The 12,289-nt window shown below is 33.3% G+C and overlaps 1 protein-coding gene across 1 annotated transcript; it reads left to right on the top strand.

The window, feature by feature from the left end:
- Positions 1-4,049: 4,049 nt before the first annotated feature.
- LOC133176407 (beta-1,4-N-acetylgalactosaminyltransferase bre-4-like) lies at positions 4,050-11,709 on the top strand. The gene is made up of 7 exons (XM_061311531.1): positions 4,050-4,350; positions 5,481-5,713; positions 7,363-7,550; positions 7,621-7,743; positions 10,534-10,638; positions 10,804-10,948; positions 11,695-11,709. The coding sequence occupies exons 1-7, from the start codon at positions 4,050-4,052 to the stop codon at positions 11,707-11,709; spliced, it is 1,110 nt and encodes a 369-aa protein (XP_061167515.1).
- The last annotated feature ends 580 nt before the right edge of the window (positions 11,710-12,289 follow it).

Below are 12,289 nucleotides of genomic sequence, written 5' to 3'. Positions count from 1 at the left end.
TATTCAAGAAATAATATAGATTTCTTAATTGTCACACAATAGGCATTTTGCTCGCCTTCTTTGTCCATCTTTTTTTAAAAATTATTTTTAGCATAAATTGTCGCTGCTGTATTGTATTCATTTTATACTGGTGTCTCATTATATCGAGGTACTTTTTTGCGTAAAAAAAGTTATTCCGAATTCTTAGTTTAACTTTTCATCAAAAGCTATTCATATACCCAACAATAGCCTAACTTTGTCGTGGCTAATTATTTCCCAAGCTTGCTTCGTTTAATTTTTGGTCTATTTTTAAGACAGGAAGTCTTATTTACTTCCTAAAGCGGAGAGTCTCATTGTATCGCGGTACTGAAAAAACGGGGAAGCTTGGCGCTGTCACGAAGACCAATTTTTATTTTAAAATTTACGATCTAAATCTACAGAAAAACTAAACAATAATACAAACTTAAGACTTTCAAAATATGAACTTTATTATTGGTTTTACTAGGATATAACTTAAATGGTCTAAATAAAACAAAAACGGGAATTGAAATCTGTAAAATTAAACATTTTATTTAAATTTAAAAAAATTCTAAAGGGTGTTCCATGCTTTTTAATCATCACAAAAGTCAACATTCAGACGACAGACAGATAGTCCATCAACAAAAAGGAGATGAGCTACATATCCTAATTTTTGGAATATATCGCGATATAATGAGAATTGACGATACATTAAATTGTACCCATAGTTCCCTTTGTAAGGAAGAAATTCTTCAAAATCATATTTCAGTTTGAATATTTTTAATATTCCCAACAACCAACATGAATTTGAATTACCATATCTATACTGGATTCCAAAACTACATAAAAATCCTTACAAACAAAGATACATAGCGGGTTCCAGTAAATGTTCTACTAAGCCTCTTTCATTACAACTGACTAAAATATTAACAGTAGTTAATATACTACTGAATATTAACAGTAGTGAAGGAGAAACTTCAGGAGTACTGTTCAGCAATATATTCGAGAAGCGGTGTAAATCAGATGTGGATACTTAAAAATTCCAAGGAACTTTTGAAAATTTTGAAATCACAAAATTTTACCAAAATCGACAACATAAAAGCTTACGACTTTTCAACCATATATACAACCATTCCCAACGATAAAGTAAAGTCCAGGCTCATTGACACCTGCTTTTTCAATATAAATGGAACTTGTAAATTTACTTACCTTGTCCTTGGTCATTTGCAAAATTAGTTTGTTAAAAAACATTCTATTTGTACACACAAGTACTCTGAAGTTGATATTAAAAAGATGTTTGAGTTTCTGATTGACAAGATTTATGTGGTTTTTGGAGACCAGGTCTTCCAACAATCTATTGGAATTTCCATAGGTACCAATTGCGCCCCGTTATTGGCAGACCTATTTTTGTATTCATATGAAGCAGAATTTGTTCAAAATCCTATACGTGAAAAGAAGAAAACACTTGTTGTGGCCTTCAACTCGACTTTTAAATATATCGACGACGTATTATTAATTAACAATGGTTATTTCCATTCTTATGTCGATACGATATATCCCGGTGACCTTGAGATAAAAGATACCACAGATTCTGAGACATCTGTTTCATATTTGGATATTTTACTAGAAAAAGACGTTAATGGTAATCTAACAACCAAGCTGATGACTTCAAATTTTCAATCGTCAGCTTCCCTTACTTATGCAGCAAGATACCTTCATCACCTGCATACGGGGTTTATATCTCTCAGTTGATTCGATACGCAAGACCATGCTCTTCGTATGAACAATTTCTAAAACGAGGTAAATTATTGACTTACAAGTTGATGAAACAAGAATATCAGTAGTGTCGTTTAAAGTCGTCATTTCGTAAGTTCTATGGTCGATACAAAGACCTTGTCAGCAAATCCAATTACATGTATTATAAGTCAAATGCTGACGGACGTTTTTCATACTTACTGTTAAGCCATTATTTACACACTGAATTGTCGACGGATTTTTCCGTTATTTCCCGATCATGACAAGGAGCACACGGCGGGTGTGACCGGTCGGCAGGGGATGCTCACTCCTCCATGGCACCTAATCCCACCTCTGATATTTTAGAGGTCTGTGATTGCTCTGCTCCAAAATTCATACTTTAAGAACACATAAAAAGTGCCAGATGCTTGCAATTACAAACTAGAAATAGCTAATTTGCATAATTATTTCAAATAGTTAATGTTTAATTATTAATGTAAAAAAAAACCTTATTCAGTCCTAAAGCATTATTCAGGTTAATGAATTACGATAGTCGATGTAAATTACACAGTTTCACTTGGAATGAAAAACCACATTTTTAAAATTTTAAAACACGTTACACATCAATTACATTATGTATTTTAAATAAAATAAGTAGAATAAGAAGATTTTTATTTCTAAAGTATGAATTTAGAATAAATAGTCATAGTTGGAGGGTGAAAATCTTGAATTCTGTAGAGTATTCATCATGATCATCCTTCGATGAAAAGCTCTCGTTTTCAGTTGCTGTGCCTCATTAACGACTAATTCAAAAGAGTCTACTGTACTACGGAATCGGATGTCATCTGAAAACAGTCACATTTATATCCACAAAAAATGGCTAAAATTAACTCAGTAAAATATGGTAAAATTACACTAGGTCTAATGCGTTATTTACATCAATGGGTCTTTGTGACGTCATAAAACCAAAAAACGAAGAACGATAAGCGAGTAAAAAATTTATCCAGTGCACAAGTTTACACCTTCATTTCCCAGATAAGCAAAGGCAATTTTTCATATATTTAACGCTATTTGTCATTTCCTTCATACCAATCTTTATGTTTAAATAGTAAAATCCTAGTGTTAAGAATCGTTTCGTATGACCTTTAAGGTGAAATTGCAAAAAGCATTTAGGAATTAGATTGCTATTACAGGATGTTTAATAATATATGTTACATTTTTAAATCTAAATATTTTTCATACATATCATATTTCTAATACAAACCAAATATCATTTTCAACATCAAATCATGCATTTTTAGTCCATGTGAAAAAGTCATGGAAATATTATTTTGTTAATTTGAGGGTGTTAAAATCTCGTGATAAACGACTTAGGAGCAATAAGAGAGGTAAAAAAATTCACACATTTGATAAATAGTAAAAAAAATTATTATAGCTTGTTCATAATAGCCTAGCAGAACAGCATGCGTCTTGTGCAGGAGTATAGAGTAATATTTTCAAAGGCATTGTATATTTTCTATAAATGAACAATGAATCCCCGCCTTTGTGCTATGAACCCAAGGGTAAAAATAGAACATCGCTCGCTATAATCTAGAATATCCTGTCCATGATGAATTAAGGTGTAAAGAGATTTTCAAAGACTTTGCGCAGTTTCAATATCCTGAACTCATGTCGAAGCGATCTTTGTACAATACCTCATTTTTACCCTGACTATTAAATTTGACAAGCAGTTTGCATGAGTATAAAATTTTTTTTCTTATTTGGTTCAACCAATTGGCCAAAAAAGGGGGGAGATAGAAATGTTGGTCATACCATGTAACTTCAGGTTTGTTTCAATCCCCTGTTGTTCTTTACAAAGAATTTTCAAAGATACATATATTTATCTTATATATTCCTATGTAAAGTCTTATCTTTTATAGAAGCCCACGTTTTTCCCTTCGGACTATAATTTTAAAGCTTAGGAGTTGATTCGGTTCATGCAAAGTAGGATTTTTTAAATTGATTTTAATTTTGTTTTACTTTGGGAAGAAGATTCTCTGACATTTACATGTATTTTGCACTTAAAGGAATTGTTCATGGTTCATCTAGTTATTTTGTTATTTAAACAGACATTTTTGTTATATCAGAGAATGGAATGGATGATTGTAGCATTGAATAGCTGTCCTTATCTATACAATATACTGAGTCTTCTTACGCTGATAAGGAAACCCCAGAGAGAAGTACTAATGCCCCATACGTTAAGCAATATTTTTCTCAACTGTAATTCTTGATGGACTTTATATACAATATATCCGGAAAATGTTGATTATTCTTTTAAAATGAGGCACGACGATCCACTTTTGTCACGTGGGAATATTTTTCGTGCCTGTGTGTATGCTGTAGTATTCCTTGTTTTGTTAGAAATATCAATAAGTGTTTCTTTTCTTAAACAAGGTACTTACAGATTGTTAAAATCATACGAGTTTTTAAAAAAATGGGATATTTCTCGTTTCACTCTGATTTTGGAGTCCCGTAACGAATGTGACTGGATGGTGAATGCTACCATTAAAAACCTTCAGAGAATTTTGGACAGTAAATGTCAGCCAGTCAGAGTGTGTTCTATAAGTCCACCAGACCTCGGTGAGTACAGTATTCATTGTGGAAAGTAAATGTCAGCCAGTCAGAGTGTGTTCTGTAAGCCCACCAGACCTTGGTGAGTACAGTATTTATTGTGGACAGTGAACGTCAGTCAGTCAAAGTGTGTTCTATAAGTCCACCAGACCTCGGTAAGTACAGTATTTATGGTGGACAGTAAACGTCATCCAGTCAAAGTGTGTTCTATAAGTCCACCAGACCTCGGTAAGTACTGTATTTATTGTGGACAGTAAACGTCAGCCAGTCAAAGTGTGTTCTATAAGTCCACCAGACCTCAGTAAGTACAGTATTTATTGTGGACAGTAAACGTCAGCCAGTCAAAGTGTGTTCTATAAGTCCACCAGACTCGGTAGGTACAGTATTTATTGTGGACAGTAAACGTCAGCCAGTCAGAGTGTGTTCTATAAGTCCACCAGATATCGGTAGGTACAGTATTTATTGTGGACAGTAGACACCAGTCAGAGTGTGTTCTATAAGCCCACCAGACCTCGGTGAGTACAGTATTTATTGTGGACATTAAACGTCAGTCAGTCAAGGTGTGTTCTATAGGTCCTCCAGACCTCACTACGTAACAATCAGATAAGCTTTCCATAATACAATGCAGAATTTTTGAAAATCGTCTTGTAAAGAACAACAGTAAGCAATTACAATACTGAATCACCTAGTATTTTGTAAATTCAAAATGTTCAAATCATTGTTCCCAGAGCTATGGTGAGGCTACAGTTATTTCAATATAGTGTAAATCGTCATATTGTGAATCTTTAAAATTTGTTGAATTGGTAACTAAGCATCCCCATATTTTAGATTCCATTTTATCATCATATGATGGACGAAAAAAAATGTATTTCAGATGAGCGTTACGCCCAGTGGACATTTTTAAATGACCCTCACCCCATCCCCATAAATGTAAAATAAAATTTAAAAAAGGAAAAGAAATTATGTAGAGGTGTTTTCTTTTTGAATGTTTCATGTCTTTCTAAGATTATCAGATTATTTGCTCTCTCTCTCTCTCTGTCTCTGTGTGTGTGTGTGTGTCAAAACCACCCATGATAAATTTTCTTAGCTTATATAGCACCGATAAAGTGGAATGTAATGTTATCAATAATTACTTGTAGTTGGACAACTAGAAACATATAAAAGTGCACCACCCTATAAAGAAATGATCAAACTTTACCCTCTTGTCAAGCCAGGAGGCCGGTATACTCCGTATGAATGTATTTCCCGCGAGAGTGTGGCAATCATAATTCCTTTTAGGGATCGTGAGGAACACCTCAGGATTTTACTTCATAACCTACACCCTATTCTACAAAGACAACAACTTGATTATGGGATATATGTGATAGAACAAGTAAGTTATACAGCTGATTTAAAAAATGTTGTTCCTTGTCAGAGGTGCAACAGAAAAAATGCATAATGTTGCCCAAAAACATTGATTTTAAAAATTTTATGACAATTAAGTCAAAAAAGAATTGTGCAACATGCAATAACTGATATTCCATTATATTAAAAAGTTAATAGTGTTATATGTATCACAAGCAGCATTAATGATAGTCAAGTATCCGTGCATATCCATACATGTATCAAAAGTACAACATTTGAAGTTTTGTCCCGAGACTTGGAAAAACTATTATCAAAACATAGATATTTATGCTGTAATGATAAAAACAACAACAACAACAACAACAACAATAATAATAATAATAATAATAATAATAATAATTTTCATACTTTTTAAAGTTGAATTCATTATGTGTAACTGACAACAAATTACAGACATTTTTGACATTTTAAAGTCATTTCACAGAAAAGTTTTTATCACTAAACATACATTTTCAAATTTAAATTACATAAGCAAATACATGTTATCATATTTTGAAGTCAAGACAATATGAGAAATTGTGATAAATGATTAAAAAAATATCAAAACGACAAACTGCTTTACAGACTTTAAATGAGTTGATGCAATATCGAGATAACAAACAGTATTAAAGCTCAAAAGTCCATTCAAACAATACAAATCAGGAGCAAAGCGAACACGGACCTCCAAAACATCAGAGGTAGGATCAGGTGCCATGGAGGAGTGAGCATCCCCTGCCGACCGGTACCATCCGCCGTTTGCTTGTTGTCATGATCGGGAAATAGGGAAAAATCCGTAGACAATTCAGTGTAAAAATCATATAACACACATTCTAAAACGAGGCAATCGCAAGCTATTGACAACAAATTAATGAAACAAGAATATCAACAGTCTCGTTTAAAGTCATCATTTCGTGAGTTCTATGGTTGATACAATGACCTTGTCAACAAATACAGTCTATCATTAAGTCAAATACTGACTGACGTTTTTCATACTAATTGTTAGGCCATTATTTACACACTGAATTGTCTACGGATTTTTCCATTATTTCCCGATCATGACATGGAGCACACGGCGGGTGTGACCGGTCGGCAGGGGATACTCTCTCCTCCATAGCACCTGATCCCACCTCTGATGTTTTAGAGGTCCGTCTTTGATATGCTCCTGATTTGTATCGTTAATGGACTTTTGACCTTGAACATTGTTCGTTATTTCCATATATTTTATGCCTATGAAATCAATGTGTATATATCACTAATGTTTTTAGAAAGATCATCATTAAACTTAATACAATCGAACTTTAGCCAATAGCAGACCAATATTGTTAGACACAACTTTACAGCAATGAGTAAAGGGGGGGGGGTAAAACTACCTGGTGTGAACTTAACATGGAAGATTTTTTTCTATGTAAAATTTCATATAGATTAATTTTACTTTAAGAATGCCTTAATGTATGAAATTCATGTAAGGAAGGACATGAAACTTACACTTTGCACTTCTGGTCTAGGTTACAAATCAAACACTTTAAATATCTATTCTATCAGATTTGAAACGTCAACTAGGACCTAATAACAAGTGTTTCTGAACATTGATTTCTATCCGATACTCGCAAAATAAATGAAATCATACGTTTATTGCAGACAAATGGTACACAGTTTAATAGGGCAATGCTGATGAACATTGGGTATGCCGAATCTATTAAACTCTACAACTACACCTGCTTTATTTTTCATGATGTTGACTTGATTCCAGAGAATGATCGCATTATGTACGATTGCATCGGAAGCCCTCGGCATTTGTCATGTGCAGTGGACAAATTCAAATATAGGTAAGTAAAACAAAGCAAGGAATACTCGTATTTGCGTCTTTGGAAGCTTGATTTTCATAATTTTTTTTAGGTTACCATATGTCACCTTGTTTGGTGGGGTGACTGCCATAAAACGAGAACATTTCGAGAAGGTGAATGGACACTCTAATAAGTTCTTTGGTTGGGGTGGAGAGGACGACGACATGTTCAGAAGGTTAGAATCCTGTTATATGTATGTTTTGTCTTATAAAGTTCATGTAAAGAATCCGGTTATTTCTTGTCTTTTAAGGTTCATGTTATAAGGCTGGGATCCTGCTATGTCTTGTATTTTAAAGTTTTTGTCAGATGATTTGGAACCTGTCTTCTCTTTTAATGTTCAAATCAGAAGATTAGGATTTTATTGTCTTGTCTTTTAAGGTTCATATCAGAAGGTTGGGATTTTGTTCTGTCTTGTCTCAGAAGGTTAGGATTTTGTCATGTCTTGCTTTTTAAGGTTCATATCAGAAGGTTAGGATCTTATGTCTTGTCTATTAAGGTTCATATCAGAAAATAAGAATCTTGTTATGTCTTGTCTTTTAAGGTTCAAACCAGAAGGTTGAGATCTTGTTATATCTTGTCTTTTTAGGTTCATAACAGAAAGTTAGGATTTTGCTATGTCTTGTCTTTTAAGGTTCATATCAGAAGGTTAGGATCTTGTTATGTGTTTTCTTTAAAGGTTCAAATCAGAAGGTTAGGATCTTGTTATGTGTTTTCATTAAAGGTTCATATCAGAAGGTTAGGATCTTGTTATGTGTTTTCATTAAAGGTTCATATCAGAAGGTTAGGATCTTGTTATGTGTTTTCTTTAAAGGTTCATATCAGAAGGTTAGGATCTTGTTATGTGTTTTCTTTAAAGGTTCAAATCAGAAGGTTAGGATCTTGTTATGTGTTTTCATTAAAGGTTCATATCAGAAGGTTAGGATCTTGTTATGTGTTTTCATTAAAGGTTCATATCAGAAGGTTAGGATCTTGTTATGTGTTTTCTTTAAAGGTTCATATCAGAAGGTTAGGATCTTGTTATGTGTTGTCTTTTAAGGCTCATCTCAGAAGATTGGGATCTTGTTATGTCTTGTCTTTTTAGGTTCATAACAGAAGGTTAGGATTTTGTTATGCCTTGTCTTTTAAGGTTCATATAAGAAGGTTAGAATCTTGTTACGTGTTGTCTTTTTAGGTTCATATCAGAAGGTTGAGTTCTTGTTATGTCTTGTTTTTTAAGGTTCATATCAGAAGGTTGGGATGTTATGTGTTTTAAGGTTCATGTTGAAAGGATCTTGTAAATCACAAATTTATTATTGGATATCAGTATTAAATTTCCGTTATTTCCCGATCATGACAAGGAGCACACGGCGGGCGTGACCGGTCAGCAGGGGATGCTCACTCTTCCATTGTACATGATCCTGCCTATGATGTTTTAGAGGTCCGTGTTTGCTCTGCTCCTGATTTGTATTGTTTGAATGGACTTCTGAGCTTGAAAACTGTTTGTTTTCTCCATATATTTCATGAACTTATTGATACACTTATCACGTTAAAGTCATCATGTTTATCATAAAGCTATGTTGTTAGGTTACTATTATCATCATTTTCTAGTAAAATATCCAAGTATGAAACAGATGTGTCGGACTTTGTGGTATCTTTAATTTCAAGCTCACTGGGATATATTGCGTCGACATATGAATGGAAATAGCTTTTGTTAATTCAAAATACGTCGTCAATATATCTAAACGTCGAGTTGAAGAAAACAGCAAGTGTTTTCTTCTTCTCGTGTATAAGATTTTGAATAAATTCTGCTTCATATGAATACAAAAATAAGTCTCCTAATAACGGGGCGCAATTGGTACCCATGGGAATTCCAACTGATTGTTAGAAGACCTGGTCTCCAAAAAACACTTAGATATTGTCAATCAGAACTCAAGCATCTTTTTACTATCAACTTCAGAGTACTTGTGTGTACAATCAGAATGTTTTTTAACAAAATAATTTTACAAATGACCAATTACAAGGTAAGTAAATTTACGAGTACCATTTTTATTGAAAAAGCAGCTGTCAATAATGTCAAAAAGCCTGCAAAGCCTATTGTGGGGAATGGTTGTACATGTATATAGAGTAGAGACGTCGTAAGTTATTTCGTTTTTGATTTTGGTAAAATATTGCGATTTCAAATTTTCCAAAAGTTCCTTCAAGTTGAATTTTTAAGTATCCACATCTGATTTACACCACTTATCGAATATACCGGTATTGTTGCACAGTACCTCTGAAGTTTCTCCTTCACTGCTGTTAATATTTTAGTGAGGAGTAAAGAAAGAGGCTTGGTAGACATTTACTCGCACCCGCTATGTACCTTTGTTTGTAAGGATTTTTATGAAGTTTCGGAATCCAATATAGATATGGTAATTCAAATTCATTTTGGTTGTCGGAAATATTAAAATTATTCAAAACTGACATATGATCTTGAAGAAATTTCTCCTTCGAAAGGGAGCTATTGGTGTAAGTTGGATTACCCCTTGTAGAATTAAATCCCAGTTCCTCTAAAATACAATTGAAATAATGAGCCTTACATACTAAGACAATGTTGTTACCTGCTTTGTCAGCTGGGACCAGTACATACTGATCGTGTAATCTAATTCTTTTTTCACTTCTGAATTATTGAACACAGAAGGATAGACGGTTTTCATTTTGCCCCTCAATCGCTTAATGCGAGATTTTAACATACATCTGATACATTTAATCCATTCTGACAAAGTGTCAAGATCTTCTTTTTCATGTCTGGCCCATCGCCTGACGTAATTAAGGTCCTCATTAATAACTATATTTACGTTATTTGATGTATCATATAGATACGTTTATCAATAAATAAAGTTTGATGTATCAATAAAGCTTAGTATAAAAATATACTGGATTAATGTATCATTATAAACTGTATCAAGAAAGTCGGTGTATATCGCTACAGGTTGATGTATCATTATAGGTTGGTTCATCATGGTTTTAATATATCAAGATATCCAATGGCTATGTCCAGATACAAAATGATCAAACATCGAAAAAATGCAGGCAACCGGGCAAATAAAAAAAGGCAAGTGTTTTTCTACCAGAATATTATTTCTCTTCATTAAATTAGTACGACATAAACTAGAATTTATTAAGTTTTCACAATCACAGACAATTAAATAGGAACAAATGTGCGGTCCATAAAAGATTCGAGATGACGTAAGTATTTTAACTTCTGATTTTATACTAGGCATAATTTGGTTAGTACGGGTAAAAGAAGATACAAGTATGACGGAATCAATAAACTGCTATACAGTAGACTGGCAATTGAGTTCCGTCAACTACATACAAGAATCATAGTGTCCATCAACGAGACTCAAGTCATGCGTATACATGTAAGTAAAATGTTATTTTTTCTTTAAAATGTGCTGAATGTGCTTAGAACTTTGACTTACAGATACAGCTATTGATTGGTTGGTTTTAAAGTACATGTATTTCCATTATAATTTTTCTACAGAAGTAAACACAGTGTTTTTGTGTACAACTTCTTACAAAAAAACACCAGCGGACAGTCCGCCACTTCCAAGCCGCTTTTCAACCAACATGCACGCCACTCACCTTTTTAATTTCAACTGACTTTCTTAAAATTTCATATTAACTTCGTATGTCTTCAATTGTCTACAAGAAAAAAAACCCCGCATCTCTTCAACTTTCGAATAACCCACGCATCTCTACAAGCTTAGTAATACGTATCTTCAACTGTCTACAAGCTTAGTAACACTTTTTTTCAACTGTCTACAAACCACGCATCGCTTCAAAACGTCTACCAGCTATGCATCTCTTCAACTATCTACAAACCATGCATCTTTTCAACTGTATACGAGCCACGCATCTCCTCCACTAGCCATACATCTGTTGAAGAAGCATTTGTGGAGCAGTTACCTATTGAGTATTTAATTATCACTAATAATAAATCATGGTAACTCAGTTGTGAAACTGGGTCTCTCTCATTTACATATTAAAATGTTTGTCATCTCTATACTAGTATTTGATAATGGCAGATCTAAATGACAAGGACTCTAAAGTCATTAACTGTAGATGTTGTAACCCTTAATTTTTGTATATACTGATGATTTTCCAGGAGAAATCCAATTGATATTTAAACTTTCAGCATACCTTGCCAGGCAATATTTAACAGAAATGGTTATCAAAATAGGAAAAAACAGTGACAGTTATCTCTCTTATCAGTGGGTCAAGGAACCTTAAGCTCAGTTCAATGTGGTCAACAATGTAATGATATTCTTATACATCATTCAGTAGCATAAAGACAATTTGTCAACTTTGAATTGCTTGGCTATTATCGCTACTGTCAAACACTCTTTCACAACTTCCGTACATCTTCCTATGAAAGTTAAGCAGCACATATATGCACCACAATGTACCGACATCATTATTGATAGCAGTGAACAAATATTTGGATTTCTTCTGAATTCCAAAGACGATCACTTTAGTATATAAGGATAAATAACAAAAATTTCTTTTTTCAGAAATCACCAATGCATCACATAGATTAATATTGATATAGGTAATCTGAATAACGTTTGCCAAGGTAATTGTAAAAATTTTGTAAGATTATATGATAATGTTAAAAAATATGTGCAAAATTTTGAATGGATTTACATATAAAATGGCACAGTCACATATTTCAGCATCAAAGAAAACTAATGATTTCTTAA

This window comes from Saccostrea echinata, unplaced genomic scaffold (genome assembly GCF_033153115.1).
Source record: "Saccostrea echinata isolate AGI-Se365-2 ecotype Australia unplaced genomic scaffold, CSIRO_AGI_Sech_v1 ptg000075l, whole genome shotgun sequence".
In the NCBI taxonomy this organism is placed as follows: Eukaryota; Metazoa; Mollusca; class Bivalvia; order Ostreida; family Ostreidae; genus Saccostrea; species Saccostrea echinata.
Note: the sequence above shows the minus strand (reverse complement) of the source record. Positions and strands in the feature narration are given on the sequence as shown.